Source organism: Vipera ursinii (genome assembly GCF_947247035.1).
Source record: "Vipera ursinii genome assembly, chromosome: 2".
Taxonomy (NCBI): domain Eukaryota; kingdom Metazoa; phylum Chordata; class Lepidosauria; order Squamata; family Viperidae; genus Vipera; species Vipera ursinii.
Window position 1 is genome coordinate 223,159,625 of NC_139513.1, and position 16,698 is coordinate 223,176,322.

The 16,698-nt window shown below is 40.1% G+C and overlaps 1 protein-coding gene across 3 annotated transcripts; it reads left to right on the forward strand.

The window, feature by feature from the left end:
- The first annotated feature begins 775 nt into the window (after nt 1–775).
- PLGRKT (plasminogen receptor with a C-terminal lysine) lies at nt 776–8,280 on the forward strand. Of its 3 annotated transcripts, none has more exons than XM_083356907.1 (5): nt 776–996; nt 1,806–1,892; nt 4,819–4,949; nt 7,381–7,490; nt 7,590–8,258. In XM_083356907.1, the coding sequence occupies exons 2-5, from the start codon at nt 1,812–1,814 to the stop codon at nt 7,709–7,711; spliced, it is 444 nt and encodes a 147-aa protein (XP_083213033.1). In that variant the 5' UTR covers nt 776–996; nt 1,806–1,811; the 3' UTR covers nt 7,712–8,258. The 3 variants fall into 3 exon arrangements, with proteins under 3 accessions (XP_083213033.1, XP_083213035.1, XP_083213034.1); XM_083356909.1 differs by lacking the exon at nt 776–996 and adding an exon at nt 1,407–1,475 and having other exon boundaries at nt 7,590–8,280; XM_083356908.1 differs by lacking the exon at nt 776–996 and adding an exon at nt 1,448–1,586 and having other exon boundaries at nt 7,590–8,278.
- The last annotated feature ends 8,418 nt before the right edge of the window (nt 8,281–16,698 follow it).

The window sequence follows — 16,698 nt, forward strand, 5'->3', positions numbered from 1 at the left end:
CTGCCTCTTTTTTTTTAACCCTTCTGCAGAAGGGAGGATTCTCCCTGACCTTTTTAGCGGTTTAAAACTTCATTTACATCCAGCCTTTATTATCTTTATAAATTACTTAAGGTAACGAACATACGCCTTCCTCCTCCTGTTTCCCCCACAGCAACAGCCCTGTGAGGTCAAACTTGAGCGCAGTCTTGAGCGCAGTTTGCAACTTTTACTTAATTTTGCATTTCTGAGCTACGAAGCTCCTATCAGCGTTTAGTCTATTTTAGCATGTTTTCAAGGGTTTTGGTTTTTTGGGGGGTTTTTTGGTTGTTGTTGTTGTTTCTTGTTGCCTCGATCATCGCTACACTCAAGAGCACCCCCCCTCACCACCAAACGCGTCCCAGAAAGGACTGGCGTTGCAAAGAGTTGGGTATACCACCGAACTTTCCTTTTTTTTTTTTTAGGAAAGGTGCATAGAAAAATGCAGTTTTATCATCTGATCACCATCCAGCCTGCTATGGAGCAAACAGATGCGGGCATGAATCATACGTGAATCATAGTCCAACTCGAGGCAAAATGAGGTCTCTATTACTGCAGCCTGATCTGAGAACAATTAACCAGTGGAACGGCTTGCCATCAGAAGTTGTGGGTGCTCCATCACTGGAGGCTTTCAAGAAGAGACTGGACAGCCACTTGTCTGCAATTGACTCTCCCTGAGGATGCATATGGCAGCTGTCAACCCGACACGGGTGTTCCCCCCCCCGTGGTTGTTAGTTGCACCCGTTAGTTGTTGTTAGTGAAAAGTGCAGCATACCATAGCACGGGATCCTCTCTTCGCTGGAACTTTCCCTCCCTGCCTCGCTCGCGATTTCCACAACTCGCGATTTCCACAATGCCTTCGCCCATAACAAACTCCGGGCAATCTGTTTATCAGCCACGCTGGGCGAATTGTACCCGGAAGTGCTTTGCATTCTAGGCCAACTAGCCGAGGTTCTGAGTGAGCGAAGATCACCTGGAAAGGTAAAATATGGGAAAGTTTGGACTAAAGGCAGGGTGTCCAACCTTGGCAACTTTAAGACCTATGGACTTCAGCTCCCAGAATTCCCCAGTCAGCATGGCTGGCTGGGGATTTCTGGGAGTTGAAGTCCACAGGCCTTAAAATTGCCAAGGTTGGACACCCCGGGCTAAGGAAAAGCCAAGAACGGAGAAGGGTTGGGAAGCATGGTCTCTCTTCGCCGTTTGTGCACGATTGGGGCTTGGCAGAGCAGTGGTGTACGCGCGGTGGTTGGCACTGACTGGGCATCGGTAGACTCTGGGACTACAACTCCCATCATTCCCCGGCCGGCCTTTCAAGAAGGCTGGGATACTCAACGCGCTCAGAGTGGGCGGGCTGCACGTGCGTCGCCCGCGTGAGTTTGGGTGTCTTGACTTGCGAACTGCAGCTCCGAGGCAGATTCTCTCGACCAGGACCCCTCTTATCCCCTTTCTCGGCAATTGTGGTTTGTAAACAGCGATTTATAATTTAGTATGTAGGAAGGAGGAGCAACCATAGCTGGGCTGCAGATGCCTCCACCGCCACTAAGAGAGCAGAACCGAGTTTATAGTTTTCGGTAGGTTTTTGAATCCTTTGTATGGCCTGGGATTTTGTGCAGCCCAGATCTGACAGCGCTCATACAAATTCAGCCTATTGTTGGCAACCATCGTTAAAGGCACAGCAAAACTACCCACCCACATTTTCTGGTTTCTTCAAGATATAGGATAGCGTTATTATGTGTGAAACGTTTGGGAGATTGTTAATGATGGTTATACAGTGAATTCCCTCCTTATAGATCAAAATGGGATTCATCTTTTCAAAGTCTGTCAATGAAAACCTAAAGAATCAGCAGGAATTCATGCTGATGAATTCACGACTTCAGGTAGGTTTTTGCATTTTAGAACTTTGTAACAATGTAAGGATTTTAGAAATACAGTGTGATCTTCTCTTCCATTTTAAAAAAATTTTTTTTAGAGTAAGGCATAAATAAAAAAACAAAAGATAAAATAAGGTGCCCATGTCAGTTTATTTTGACCTAGGCAACCTCAGCTCTTTTATGACTCATGGACTTCAACTCCCAGAATTCCTGAGTCAGCGTCTCAGGAATTCTGGGAGTTGAAGTCCGTGAGTCATAAAAGAGCCGAGGTTGCCTACCCCTGTCCTAGTCTAAGGTGGAGACAGTTGTTATATTTCACTTGGTAATGAAACTGTGCCAAATTGACAACTACTAGAACACATTTTTATTTATTTTATCATATTTAATACCTATCCATCTCTCTCACAGAGGAGGGCTGAATCCTATATCGTCTATTCATAAGTACGTCTCATTGAGTTTGTTATTTTTTTATGTAATGCAGATTCATATTATATTGCTCTATTTAGAAGACAAATGTTATGATTTATATTGTGGGTAGCACGCTGCACATGTCCTCATGTAAAATTGTTATCCATAGGTAACAAATGTTAGAATACAGTATCTATTTACCTGGACAGTTACATTGAAATCAATATATTTTTCTGTCAACAAAAGATCCTAAACCTCAGTTGTCATAAGGTCACAAAAGGGGATCATATGACCCCTGGGTCACTGCAACCGTCATAAATATGGGTCAGTTGCCAAGTGTCTGAATTTAGACTGTCACCATGGGGATGCTGCAATGGTCATAAGTGTGAAAAAGTTATAAGTCACTTCTTTACAGTGCCATTGTAACTTTGAACGGTACCTAAATGAACTGTTGTTAAGTCAAGGACTACTTGTATTCAGAAGTGTTTGTAAGCATGGATGTGCCCCTTTTCTTTGGCCTTTAGCCAGCTTCCACTGAGCCCATTTTTCTCACATTTCCATTTTCCACTAGCTTTTTGCTTCTTGCATTCTTTTCACACACTACCTATCTCCTCATTGTTTTAAGTACTAGCCTTTATTCAGGCTTCCCAAAACTCAGAGAAAATTGCATTGATGATTTCTTTTAATGGACTTCTCCGCTTATATTTTACATAAACGCACAGCTTTCCCTCATTATAGTGTCCTGAAAAACAATGAGGGATATTGAACTGGGCTTTGTGTGGCTTGTTTGCCAATTTCTCTCTTTTTGCCACTTTCAGTCACCCCCAGCTCCTGTTTGGCTTTGAAGGAGTTAAATGGTTGCACAGCATGGCAAAATTTGTCTACATCTTCACTAGATCTATTGCTGTCTTGATGCCTTCAGGTGCCTAATAATAGGCTCTCCTGGTATCTATTATTATTGTTTTACATTCTTTTACACTGTGGGGAGGAAGGGCAGACAAGTGAGTTCTGAAGTTAGACCCTCCATATCTGCTTAGTGACTTGATTTTTTTTCTCTGTGCTGGCTGACGATATGATATGCAAAAATCCAGAGAAGCCAGTCACCTTGCTTATCACAAATGACATCATCACTTAACCAGGGCATCACCATTTGACAATAAGACAGATCCGACAGAGACAGAATGGGCACTGATAGGATCAACAAATTTATTCCAGTATTGTTTTTCTGCCAGGTTTCATAGATAAGTATATAGCTCCTTAACTCCACAGTGGGGTGAGGAAGAGGGAAAAAAAAACAAGGACAAGGCCATGCCATGTAGCACTTTATCATGTATCTAGAACTTGTTACTTTAGGAGAGTTCCAGAACATTCATATATATCTAATAAACTGTAACAGCAGGGTACAGCATGGTAGCCTATCATGGCATGCTAAACCACTGATCTGAAACTGTTTTGAGATCCAGTATGGCGATACACTAAAGTCTCATTTGGACTATGATGCAGGAAATAAAACAGATTGATAATATAATAGAGATACAGATAGTCCTTGTCTTAACAACCGTAATTGAATTAATGCGTAATTATGGTTGTAAATCATGATGGTTGTTAAGTAGGTCATCACATGACCCACCCAGTTTTATGACCTTCTTTGCAGGGGTTGTTAAGCAATTACGGTGGTCATTAAGAGAAGCCATTCTTTGCTATGGGCCATTTTTTTTTGCTGGAAATCAGGAATGAATGCCAGTTTTTAGTAAAATCATTCTAAATTTTGATCATGTGACTGTAAGATGAGCTTACCCAAAATGCAGTCAGTCTCATGACGATGGGGAAGGAGCAGCTATCAGAACTTTGAATCTGGGTTGCAAATTACTTTTTCAGGATCCATTGTAACTTTTGAACAGTTGTTAAGTAACAGGTCATAAGTCAAAGACTATGACTATGTACTTAATCATTTGCTGCATTGGGGTATTTGAACTTTGTAGCAGTAATTATATTGAGTTGACACCTAGCTCTTGACCTTTTTTGACATTAGATGGTGATCCTGGTAATTTTGAATGATCAGGAATTTTTACTGATTCATAAATTAAGAGATAACCAATTACACATGGTGAATCAATGACTAATGAATCAAGTCTGGTTTTAAGAGCTATACTAAACATATTTTTCACTGGAACAAATATCATCATACTTGCAGATAGTTCTGTAAATATTTTTAAATAAAAATATAGGATTCTGATAAACATTGTCATAATATTAAGAGGTTGAAAAAATTTTCTTGTCTCTTTTGTCAGAAGTTATTGGGAAAACCTCATTTTTCTAAGTCATCCAAAATACGTAAAAGATAAATATTTATGCAGTAATTTGAAAAAGTGTGTGATGTTTTAAAATTCAACAAGTATTTTAAGATAATAATTCTTTATCCTGAAATTATGAAAATAGGTACCAAATATATAAAGGTTGAAGACATTGTTATTCTGTGTTACTGAAATATCAGTGAAATCTTATCTTTTTTTTTTACATTCAGCTAGAAAGGCAACTTCTGATGCAAAATCAAATGCGTGAGAGACAGATGGCCATGCAAATTGCCGGCACACGAGAGTTTCTCAAATATTTTGGATCATTTTATGCCCTTACAACTGTGGGCCTAACAATTGGGTATGCAATTCTCCCCCCCCCTTAAATAGTACATGAGATAGATTTTATTTTTTTTCTCTCTCTCATTCTTTTAGTTGCTAAAGGATACATTTAATATAAAACATTAACTAAGAAATAAAACTGATTGTATATTCCAGTCTAGAGGTGTACATGAAATGAAAAATGTGTTTTGGTCCAGCTATGCATTCTGTATTAAAGATAATCACATTAGTAATTGTCTTTCTTTTCTGTTTGTGCTGTTAGAGCAAATAGCATTTTAAGGGTTAAAGCTGTCTCCTTAAGGGGTGGCCTTCTGGGAAATGTAGTTTAGTTGGTCAGATCTGTGTTTTAACTAGCCACTGGGAGGGACTTGTATTTTTACTACCGGATTTCCTGGCTACATGCCATGCTGTAAGTCTTTTGTCTGAGTCCAATGAGAGAAAGCATGTGTGCTCTGTAAAGATGGAGAAATTATTCTCTTTTTACCTGTGTGAATGGACAGATTATGAAAAATGCCTCAGATGAACTCTTCACTAAGTGCAAAATACTGTTCCTTTTCAACATTGCATCACATAAAGTCCTTCACAATACTGGTTCATACTGTATTATGGCAGAGTATGCATGCAGCCTCACACTCCTGATAGCAAAAGAAACTAAGCAACCTGAGTTGGTTTACTATTACACCTAATTGAAATTTCTGGTCTGTATCTCCAGTTGTGATTTCAATTGGAGCCAAGCTAGTTCTATTCTTAGTTTAGTAATATTGGTCTATGACAGGGGTAGGCAACCTTGGTGCTTTTATGACTCGTGGACTTCAACTCCCAGAATTCCTGAGTCAGCTGACTCAGGAATTCTGGGAGTTGAAGTCCACGAGTCATAAAAGAGCTGAGGTTGCCTACCCCTGGTCTATGAAGAGAAGGATAAACAAAGGATCCTGGTTTGCATTTTTTGGTTGACTTCTGACAACTAGCCCCTGCAGGATTTTGGTTTGCTCTTCCTAGGACTGAGAGAGCGCCACTGCCCAAAATCATCGAGCTAGCTTGTGCCTAAGTCAGAACTAGAACTCACCGTCTCCCAGCTTTTAGCTGCTACCTTAACCACTACACCAGGTTTGCTCTATAGTACATTAAAACATTGCTTCCTGAATGGTTTAAATGTTTCATTTGCTTTTTATTTGTATTTGTTAGGTTTATATCCACCTTTCCTTCAGAGTTGAAAAAACAGTGTACATAGAACTCCAGCCTCCATTTTTTGCCCTTTGAGATAGTTTGGTCTGAGTGACTGGTCCAAATTCACCCAGTGAGCTGCTATAGCTGAGGATGGATTTGAAGTTGACTGTGCATTCTTAGGCTAACATCTTAACCTCTATATCACTCTGGTACAGGGGTCTTCAAACCTGTGGACTTCAACTCCCAGAATTCCTCAGCCAGCGTGCCTGGCTGAGGAATTCTGGGAGTTGAAATCCACAGGTCATAAAAGGGCCAAGTTTGAAGACCCCTGCTCTGGTATATCAAGTAATACGAGCTAATGAGCTTGCTTGCTTAGAGTAAACAAATGGAATGGGAGGAGAATTTTCTTATCAAGAACTATCTTGCATTTTGGTGTGGAAAACAATATTAGAACAAATATTTATCATAATTATCTTCAGTCAATATGGCCAGAAACAAATTTACAGTAAATGAGTAACAATGGCACATTGTTCTGCTATAATCTGGTGAACTGAAAAAGCCCTTACAACAACCAATTAAACATAGGATTTACAGTTCGCACAACAAAATATAACTGTTAGCATAATTGTTAGCAAAAGTACATTGTTGTTGTTGTTAGCTGCGAAGTCGTGTCTGACCCATCGCGACCTTATGGACAATGTTCCTCCAGGCCTTCCTGTCCTCTACCATCTTCTGGAGTCCATCTAAGCTCACGCCTACTGCTTCAATGACTCCATCCAGCCACCTCCTTCTCTATCGTCCCCTTCTTCTATTGCCCTCGATCTTTCCCAGCATTAGGCTCTTCTCCAGTGAGTCCTTCCTTCTCATTAGGTGGCCAAAGTATTGGAGTTTCAAGTTCAGGATCTGGCCTTCTAAAGAGCAGTCAGGGTTGATCTCCTCTAGGACTGACCGGTTTGATCGCCTTGCAGTCCAAGGGACTCACAGGAGTCTTCTCCAGCACCATAGTTCAAAGGCCTCAATTCTTTGGCGCTCAGCCTTTCTTATGGTCCAAAAGTACATTAATAACACATTAAAAGAACTGAATATGTACGAGATTTGGTTAACTTTATTATTTGCATAATTATACCAAATGAAAATATAAACTAAAAGCTACAGAGCTTTATTGCCACAAAACCTGTTCAATTTCAGCATTAAGTAATCTTAATATTTTGCACTTAAAGCATTTTATCTGGATATTGACTTTTATTTCCAGTTTATTTAGTATATTTTTTTTTTCAATACAGAGCAATAAAAAATAAGAAACCGCGACTCTTTATTCCAATTATACCTTTGAGCTTTATACTTGTCTATCAGTATGATAAAGGGTATGGAACTTTACTACAAAGAATGAAAGGTAAGTACAGTAATCTCTTTGCACAAATTTAGTATCATTGATCATCTCTGGTCTTACAAAACTGATGCAATATATACATGAATTCATCTTTTTCTTCAGGTGAAGCAGAGAACATCATTGACACAGAGTATGCGATGCTAGAAATGCCAAAAGGAGCTATGACTTTTGATGATCTTGAAAAAGCCAGAAGAGCACAAAGCAGATTTTTTATTGAGAAATAAAATAGCTATGTTTATAATCACATTGCTGATACAAGCATGGTATGTGGAACCTTTTCCGAAACTCGAAAACTTGAAAAGTTCATCATCTTGTCCATCAGAAAAGGAATATGAGGGTGCTAAAAACCAGCTCCTCCTCACTCTCTGTCCCAAACAAAGAGAGTCTTATTTTTAACCATTTTAATTAGGAGCAGGAACAGTTTCTATTGATTATCATTGAAGCAAATTGTATAACCTGACTAAATAAGGTGACGCTTTTAAGAAAGTATTGCCTGTATAGCACCTGCTTTATTAAATAAAACCATTTAATATAATACAAATTCTATTTTTTATTATTTTTAAACCACTTTTATTTTTTATTCACTTTATTATCTCATCCTTTTCTGTAGGCTGACCTTGATACCCTTTGTGGGCATCTATCATAATAGATTATGAAATACACAGTAATGACGGAGAAGGGAACGGAATAAAGACACTGTTACTAAAAATAAATCCTACCAACAGCCTATACGTTAGCTAGCAGTATTTTCATAGAAAGGTGCAGTTGCTTTCTAAATTGATGGTTAAGTTTTCCTTGCACTTTCCAGGACTCAGGACAAACAGTAATTCATGAAGAGAACAGAATGGTCATTTTATTGACCTTGTGGGTTGATTTGGAGAGATTCAAGGTTTTGGTAATGGTCTTTAAGTCCCTACATGGCATGGGTCCGGAGTACCTCAGGGACCACCTGCTGCCGGCGTCAACTTCCCTCCGCCCTGTGCGCTCCCACAGAGAGGGCCTCCTCAGGGTGCCTCCGGTCAGAGAATGTCGGCTGGTGGCCCCCAGGCGGAGGGCCTTCTCTGTGGGCACACCGGCTTTATGGAACCAGCTGCCGGTCCGGCTCCGGACGGCACCGGACCTTCGCTCCTTCCAACGTGGTCTGAAGACCCACTTATTTGAACAAGCTGGCCTGGCCTGATGGGGGATGTTAGGGTTTTTAATGGGGTTTTTATACTGTTATTGTTTTTATCTGGGCGATTATTTAATTCCTTTTAATTTTTGTATTCTCTATTTATATATGCCCTGTTCACCGCCCTGAGTCCTTCGGGAGAAGGGCGGTATACAAATTTAATTAAAATAAATAAATAAACATACATATTTGCATCTGGAAACAAAAAACACCTTTTCATCCGAAGGCTCTTTTTACATTGGCATATTGTTCCAAAAGGACTTCAAAAATAATTAATTGAACTGTTAGGTATTTTGATCCATGAGCATGCAATCACAACCACAGCATATGTGTGCAACGCTTGTAGCTTTGAGGACGGGTTGTAAAGGGACTTTTAAAAACTCCATTGTAACCCTAGAATGGTTGTTAAGCAAGTGGTTACCAACTTGTACTTGCAGCAGTAGACTGGGAGATTATCTGGGATTGTTTCCACAGGTACCAACTAGTTTTCCAGTTTTTATTGTTTGTGGTAGGCCACCAGGATTCACTGGCAGATGTGGGTGCTTGGAACACAAGTGTGCCATTTGCACAGTTAGCAGCAGCAGCAGCAGCCCTGGCTATTAGGGGACAGATTACCTTTTTTTCAACATTTTTGTCAAAGTGTGTTGTGTCGTTTGATCCCAAGGACATAATATGTATCTTGCCTCTCTGTCTGAAGCTTTAGGGCTCAACAGTAACTTTTTTTATACTGGTGCAATGATTTTCATTTATATCTACCTAATATTTGGGAAGGACCTGAATAATTTAAATTCCTCTGTCATGGTTCCGATAAATGAGACAATTCAAACAAAATGCAGGCATTGTTTATCTAAAATGTCTTAATAATGAAACAAAACATCGGCACTCATGTAGGGATGCCAGAATCTGAAATCTCTTCCCCCTAAACCCATTGTAACACACAATCCCCACCCTTATCTACACATCATAAATCACATCATCCAATTAGTTTTACATATGAAGTTTCACTTCCCATTCTGTACGCGGGCTTTTCTAATCTTCTCAAAACATCTGGCTGTTTTCCCCCAAAGCGAAGCAATTTAAAGTAACAGGCTGTCTCTTATATTGTCAGTGCAAAAATATGTCAATGTTTGCAGCATTGACATCCTCATGGTTAGTGATAATTTATTTTTCTTTTTGCTATGATATTTTAATAGAAATTTCCTCATATACTGGAATTCTTATAAGCCATACAGTTATTTGGATTATTTATTTTCCATAACTTATCCATCATACAGCATTCACTGAATTGGGGTAAACCATTAACACATATTAGCTATCCAGATGAAATAAGTCACTCAAAGTTTCTATGAATTCTGAGTGCATACAGTATAAGTAGTCTTATGACCACAACTGAGGCTACATTTTTCTCACTGAGACATTGTTAAGTGAGTTTTGCTCCATTTTATACCTTTCTTGCCACTGCAGTGAATCACTGCATTTATTAGCACGGTTCTTAAGTGAATCTGGCTTCTCCATTGACTTTTCTTGTTAGAAGGTAGGGACTTTGCAACCGTTATAAATATGAGTAACCAAACATCTGAATTTTGATTATGTGACCCAGGTAATGCTGCAATGCTCGTAAATGTGAAAAATGGTCATAAGTTATTGTTTTCAGTACCATTGTAACTTCAGTCACTAAATGAACTGTTTTAATTTGAGGACTACCTGTAAGTTATCCTAAATGCACATTCATTTGGTATACATGATAATTAAATTACAACCTATACCTCCAACATGCCAAACAACTGAATTATGTTTATAATACCAATCACAAAGTATTGCTTTTATCTATGCTGATCTATCCACTTAGTTGTCTGCTATAATTACTCTGAGCAAATGAAAAGTAAAAACATATCGGCACCCCTAATTGGTTTACTTTAATAGTAATCAATTACATTTATATATTTAATATCCTGCCTTTATTAATTTTATAAGGCAAATATACATAATACTCCTTCCTCCTATTTTCCTACAACAAGCCTGTGAGGTGGGTTAGGCTGAGAATGAAGACTGGCCCAGTCATCCAGCTGGCTTACTAACCTGTTAATGAAAGTTAGCTACATACCAAATTAATCTTTTGCACAACAGTTGCAGAGGTCAGGTCTCTATTTATTTCTTGCAAAAGTAAAAATCTGTTCTCGCATCTGTAGAAATAAATGTCAGAATTGTCCCAAATATGTAAACCATCATAGATGCTAATTATATACTGTATAGACTAGAGCAGGGATAGGCAACCTTGGCTCTTTTATGACTCATGGACTTCAACTCCCAGAATTCCTGAGTCAGCATAGCTGACTCATGAATTCTGGGAGTTGAAGTCCATGAGTCATAAAAGAGCCGAGGTTGCCTACCCCTGGACTAGAGCAATTGTGCTATTGAATGGGATGTCTTTTGTCCATAACTCAGTTAGTGGCCTTGGATCAGCTTTTTTTTATACTTGCAATACAGGAATAACAATCTTGAGTATAGTGTTGCTGTGTGGTCTTACAATAAGGATCTTGAATAGCGTTTCTCTAGTTTTGCAATGAAATAATAGGTGGAACATTTTGAAGTGTTTAAATATGTGACATAGGAAATATTCTCAGAGAAACAAGGTGGGAGTTTAAGTTGAATATGCTTTACTGATTATACAAAGTGATGCTGTTCTGCAGATGGGATAAGATTCAATTTTTTTGTTAATTTCATTTTTCTTTCAGGCTGGTTTCAGAGCCAGCCCTTCACATCTTTCCTGTACAATTGTTTCATGAAATGCCGTTTTTTTTCCCTTTTCCTTCTCTTCATATTTTTAATGAATGAATAATGCTATCTGTCTAGTTGTAAACCATTTTGAGATTTACAGTGAGAAACTGTCTCTGTCACTCATTCACACCGCGATATAAACCGAGTCAGGCGAAGGCTGAAGCTCGGCGTGCCTCTCTAGACGCTGACCGGGATTGAAGGCGAGCGCTTTCCCTGCCTACCTACCCGGGACCCACCAAGCAAGCCGTGAAAAGAGCGGGAAGGGGCTCCGTCATGGCTGCGAAAAGGCTGCTGCTTCTCCTGCTGGCCACCGCTGTGAGCTATCGGGGTACCCAGGAGGACACAAAGGGGCAGCCCCGGCTCACAAAACGAGACCCGGAGGATGCTCTGCGGCCGCGGCTTCCCCTGCGCGGCCATCTACCCTTGCGGGGGGTGGGTGTCCCACTGGAAGAGAATCAGCGAGCAGCTGCAGAACGTAACTCCGGAGTTGCCATCCAGCAGCGCATGCGCAGGTAAAGGACTGGCCGGCCGGCCAGCTGGCGGAAACAAAAAGGGGGAGGAGTCAGACGCAGCCGCCTGTCAATCTTCCTCCCGTAGTAATTAAGGGTTTTCGCCGTCTTACCTCAGCGGCGCTCGCTTAAAATAGGCGGGTGTTCCGGGAGGGAAAGCGGGGCGCGGCCCGTTGCTGGAGTTCAATTGATCTCCTCCCGCCTCGATTTCGAAAAACCTCCCGGCATGAAATAATTGGCCGTCCCGTTAATGCTCTGCCCCTCCTGCAGTCGTCTGGCTTTTTTGCGAAGGACCTGGGGGAAGGAGCCTAAGGATTCCGATGTTATACAATCCTCGCACCGTGTCGGATTAAGGCAGCAGTTTTCAGCCTTTAAGAAGTGTGTGGCTTTCAATCCAGCCAGAGTTTTATCTGAAGTCCGCATTTAAAAGTTGCCGTGGTTGAAGAACACTGAAGGAGTCCTCTCTTCGCATGCATCTATCAACTCAACAGATTAGCAAAATGTTTGACCAGACTTGATGGTCTGTGTGCTTTGCTTTAGTTCAGGCACTGGAATCAGATAAATTATGTTCTATTTATTTGCTAAATCTGGTATTGTTAGTACTCTAGCCACAAAGCATCTGTAACACTAAAATTGTTTTCCAAACATAGACATGCAATGTTCAACCTTTCCTTCAATAAATCCTTGACATGTGAATCGTGCATGTACAGTTTTTACATTAAATAGGATAGGGATTAATTGGTAATATGGGTGCTTAAGCTTCTACAAATCATAAACTTACTAGTAGTCCTCGACTTACAACCACAGTTGAAACAGGAATCTATCTTTGAGCAAAGTGATTGTTAAGTGACTTATTCACTAAACAACTGCAATCCTTGCATCCCCAGTTGTAGTTGTTAAATAATCTCCAGGAACATTAACAGGAGTTCCAGAAAAGGAATGCAAGGTGTCTGGAAGCCCTGGGAAGTGTAAACAGGGGCATGGAGATATACATATACATAAGGGGGGATTTTGCCCAGGTTCGCCTGGTGCGCCAGTTGCGTCCCTATCTGGACCGGGATGCCCTGCGTAGTCACTCATGCGCTCGTGACCTCTCGGATAGACTACTGCAATGCTCTACATGGGGCTGCCCTTGAGGACCACGCGGAGGCTTCAACTGGTGCAGAATGTGGCCGTGCGAGTTGTGATGGGGGTTTCCCGATACTCCCATGTAACACCTCTCCTCCGCAAGCTCGTTGGCTTCCAGTTGCCCTCCGGGTGAGATTCAAGGTGCTGGTGATGACCTATAAAGCCCTAAATGGCATGGGTCCGGATTACCTACGGGAGCACCTGCTGCCGGCGTCAACTTCCCTTCGTCCTGTGTGCTCCCACAGAGAGGGCCTCCTCAGGGTGCCGTTGGTCAGGGATTGCCGGCTGGCGGCCCCAAGGGGGAGAGCATTCTCTGTGAGCGTGCCAGCCCTTTGGAATTAACTGCCTGTTGAGCTCCGAATGGCTCCCGACCTTCGCTCTTTCCGCTGTGACCTGAAGACTTGGTTGTTTGAACAGGCCGGCCTGGACTAAGGGTTTGGGTTTATTTTTAACCATTTATTGTTCGGGCTAAATTAATTTATTTTTAATTTTTGTATGTTGTGTTTTATTGCCCTGTACACCGCCCTGAGTCCTTTGGGAGAAGGGCGGTATAGAAATTTAATAAATAAATAAATAAATAATTGGGCTGCAGAAAAGGAGCTAAGATCTTAAGGATTCTAGCTCTGTTCCTGCAGCCCACCATTCCATACACACACACACACACACACACACACACAGACACACACACAAAGGTAAAGGTTCCCCCGCACATGCGTGCTAGTCGTTTCCAACTCTAGGGGCCGGTGCTCATCTCTGTTTCAAAGCCAAAGTGCCAGCGCTTGTCCAAGGACGTCTCCGTGGTCATGTGGCCGGCATGACTAGACGCCAAAGGCACATGGAACGCTGTTACCTTCCCACCGGAGTGGTCCCTAGTTTTCTACTTGCATTTTTATGTGCTTTTGAACTGCTAGGTTGGCAGAAGCTGGGACGAGTAACAGGCGCTCACTCTGTTACGCAGCACTCGGGATTCGACCCGCCAAACTGCCAACCGTCTACTTGGTAAACAGTGTGTTGTCTAGGTATTTACAAATAATACTTAATTTTTATGGTTCCATATTCCACATCGTAATTTTCATTTATTTTCTCTTCTTCCAATAATATTCTCTTTTATCAACCTTAAATTAGAACATTTCTTGGTGTTTTTTTAAATAACAAATGTGTACATATATCCACTTCATTATTAAGCTTCTTTTCTAATTAATCATCTAAACCACATTGTCATAGATCCCGTTTTTAGAATTCTCATTTAAATTTATTTTCCCAATATTCAAAAGAAAGGATTTTACTTGTTAAAATTTTCTTAATTATATATTGAAATCTTTTTCATCATATGAACCATCCCAACACTTACATTTTTCGTATCTTGAAATAGAAAGGACAGAAATAATATACTATCTAAAAAAACAAACAAAACATATCCTTCTTAAATACCTTAATAATCAATGTTTCATTTTTAAAAAACTTTCAAATCTTCAAAATCCATTATATTTAAATATTTAATAAATTTCCCTCATATAAATCTTCCCACATTTTATATTTCTCATGTCATAGGCAAAAAATACTGTATTGCTTAAGAAGCCTATCCCTCCTAAGGTGATATTCAATTTTATTCAAAATTTTATTTCTTTAACCTTATTCAAACAAGTGTTTAATCTTTAAATATTCCATCAAACGAATCCCATCTAATTTCTTAATTCTGACTTTAGCCCTTTTTTTGCCAAATACTTTTCCTACTATGTTCCATTGAACCCCAAGATCTGCCCATGGTTTTGTAGATGTTGTCAGTACAAAAATCAAGTCATTTAAAGTTTTTGTGCAAATATTCCTCAGAATTTTTTTTCTTAGTTTCTCCCAACACTTTTTCCTCTAATTCTTGAATTCTTGGTGTATAGGTTGTCTTTTCCATGTCCAGTATTTCCTGGAAGTTTTTGTCCATCTGAATCCTTCCATTATTAAATCCCATCTCAAAGTTTCTTTCCACTAGTTTATATTCAGTTGTCTGCTTTACATGATCTCTGTTTTCTGATCGTTTATTGGTTGTGACGTTAAATTGAGAATGCATTCATTTAAAATTTCAAATTCATTTTTAATTTTGTCGTGGTTTGAAATTAATGTCATTTGTATTTGTAGTAACATAACATACATTTCTTCCTGGAAAGTATTTATTTTTCTTGATGCATTCTTTCTGTAGACCTCTGATGCTCCAAAACGACCAAAAATCCTTTCTCTGCCAATTGCTTTAAAGTTACAGTTTAAAAAATATTTATAGTATAGGAAGGTCAATTTTTTCCTAAATTTTATATAGTCCACAATGTTTTCTTCTCTTTTATTACAGCTGTTCCTTGTTTGGTTAAAGCTCGGAAGGTCACAATAACAAGGTTTTTTTCTGGGCTGTATATTTAGGGCAGTATTTTCATCTACCGCTAGATGTCAGCACCAGTCCAACTTTCAATTTTCAAAACAAATAAGCCATTTATCTCGTCAATAATGTTTTGCCAGGAAACTTAAAAAATTCCATCGATTTTACCTTTTCCAAGTTTAAATCTTACATTAATTTTATTTCTGTGTATTTTTATTCCCCATAAATTTAATTTGCCACTTCCTTTTGGAGGAGGGTGGAGGAAAGACCTCCCCCCACACACTTTTGGAGGATTTTTACTTCTGGTTTTTTTTCAGGAAATCAGATAGATAGAAGAGAATCAATATTCTTACCCAGTTCAATCACACTGTTTATGATCGTTTAATTTAGTGCTTTTTGGCTTCGGCTGCCTGTAGCTTGGGCTAGCTGGCTCAGGAATTCTGGGAGTTGAAGTCCACGAGTCATAAAAGAGCCAAGGTTGCCTACCCCTGTGCTAGACTCATGGATGACACTAGCCTTCTGTTGGGTTTCTGGAGAGCTTTCCCAGGACATCCCTCCTTTGCCACCTCTCCAGGATGGCTTTTGGCCCATTTAGGGTCCCCAGAGAGAAATCAGCCATAGGGCACAGAGCCCCACAATCCCTCAACTGTCACGCTAACTACACAAAACCGGAAGCCAACTTGCAACCTTTCCTATTGGCTTCCCCACTTTCTCAGGAAACCGGCAGAGATTGTAAATGACTATCACATGATCATGCAGTTTGGTGGCAACCAGCCATTAAGTGTGAACAGGTTGCCGGTGACCCAGGACGCAGTCATGTGACTTGCAGGGTGAAGGAATACTTTACAACAGCCAGAAGTGCATTGTGGGCCGTAAAGCATCTTTTCTGAGGACACCGTAATTTCAAATAGTTGTTAGTCAAGGATTACCAGTATTTTAACCCCTAAAATCATGCCCAAAGGACAGCTCATAATTTTCAGCCCAACATACTATTGGGAGGCTAGATTCTCCAAATGGGAAGCAGGATATACATTGTTGAAATCTGCCACTTCCTCACGTCTTTTTTCTCTCTCTTGCACTTCAAAGAATGTCCATTTGTAGATACTTTTATGGCCAGTCGATTCTTCTATAAAATTCCTGAATAGGGCTACACTCTTTCATAGCACAGATCTGGATCGTCATCTTTCATTTCAGCAGTGAAATAACTTTCAGTTTTGCAAGTTAAGGAAAGGAGTCAAAAATTATGTGGAAAAATAAGAGGAAATG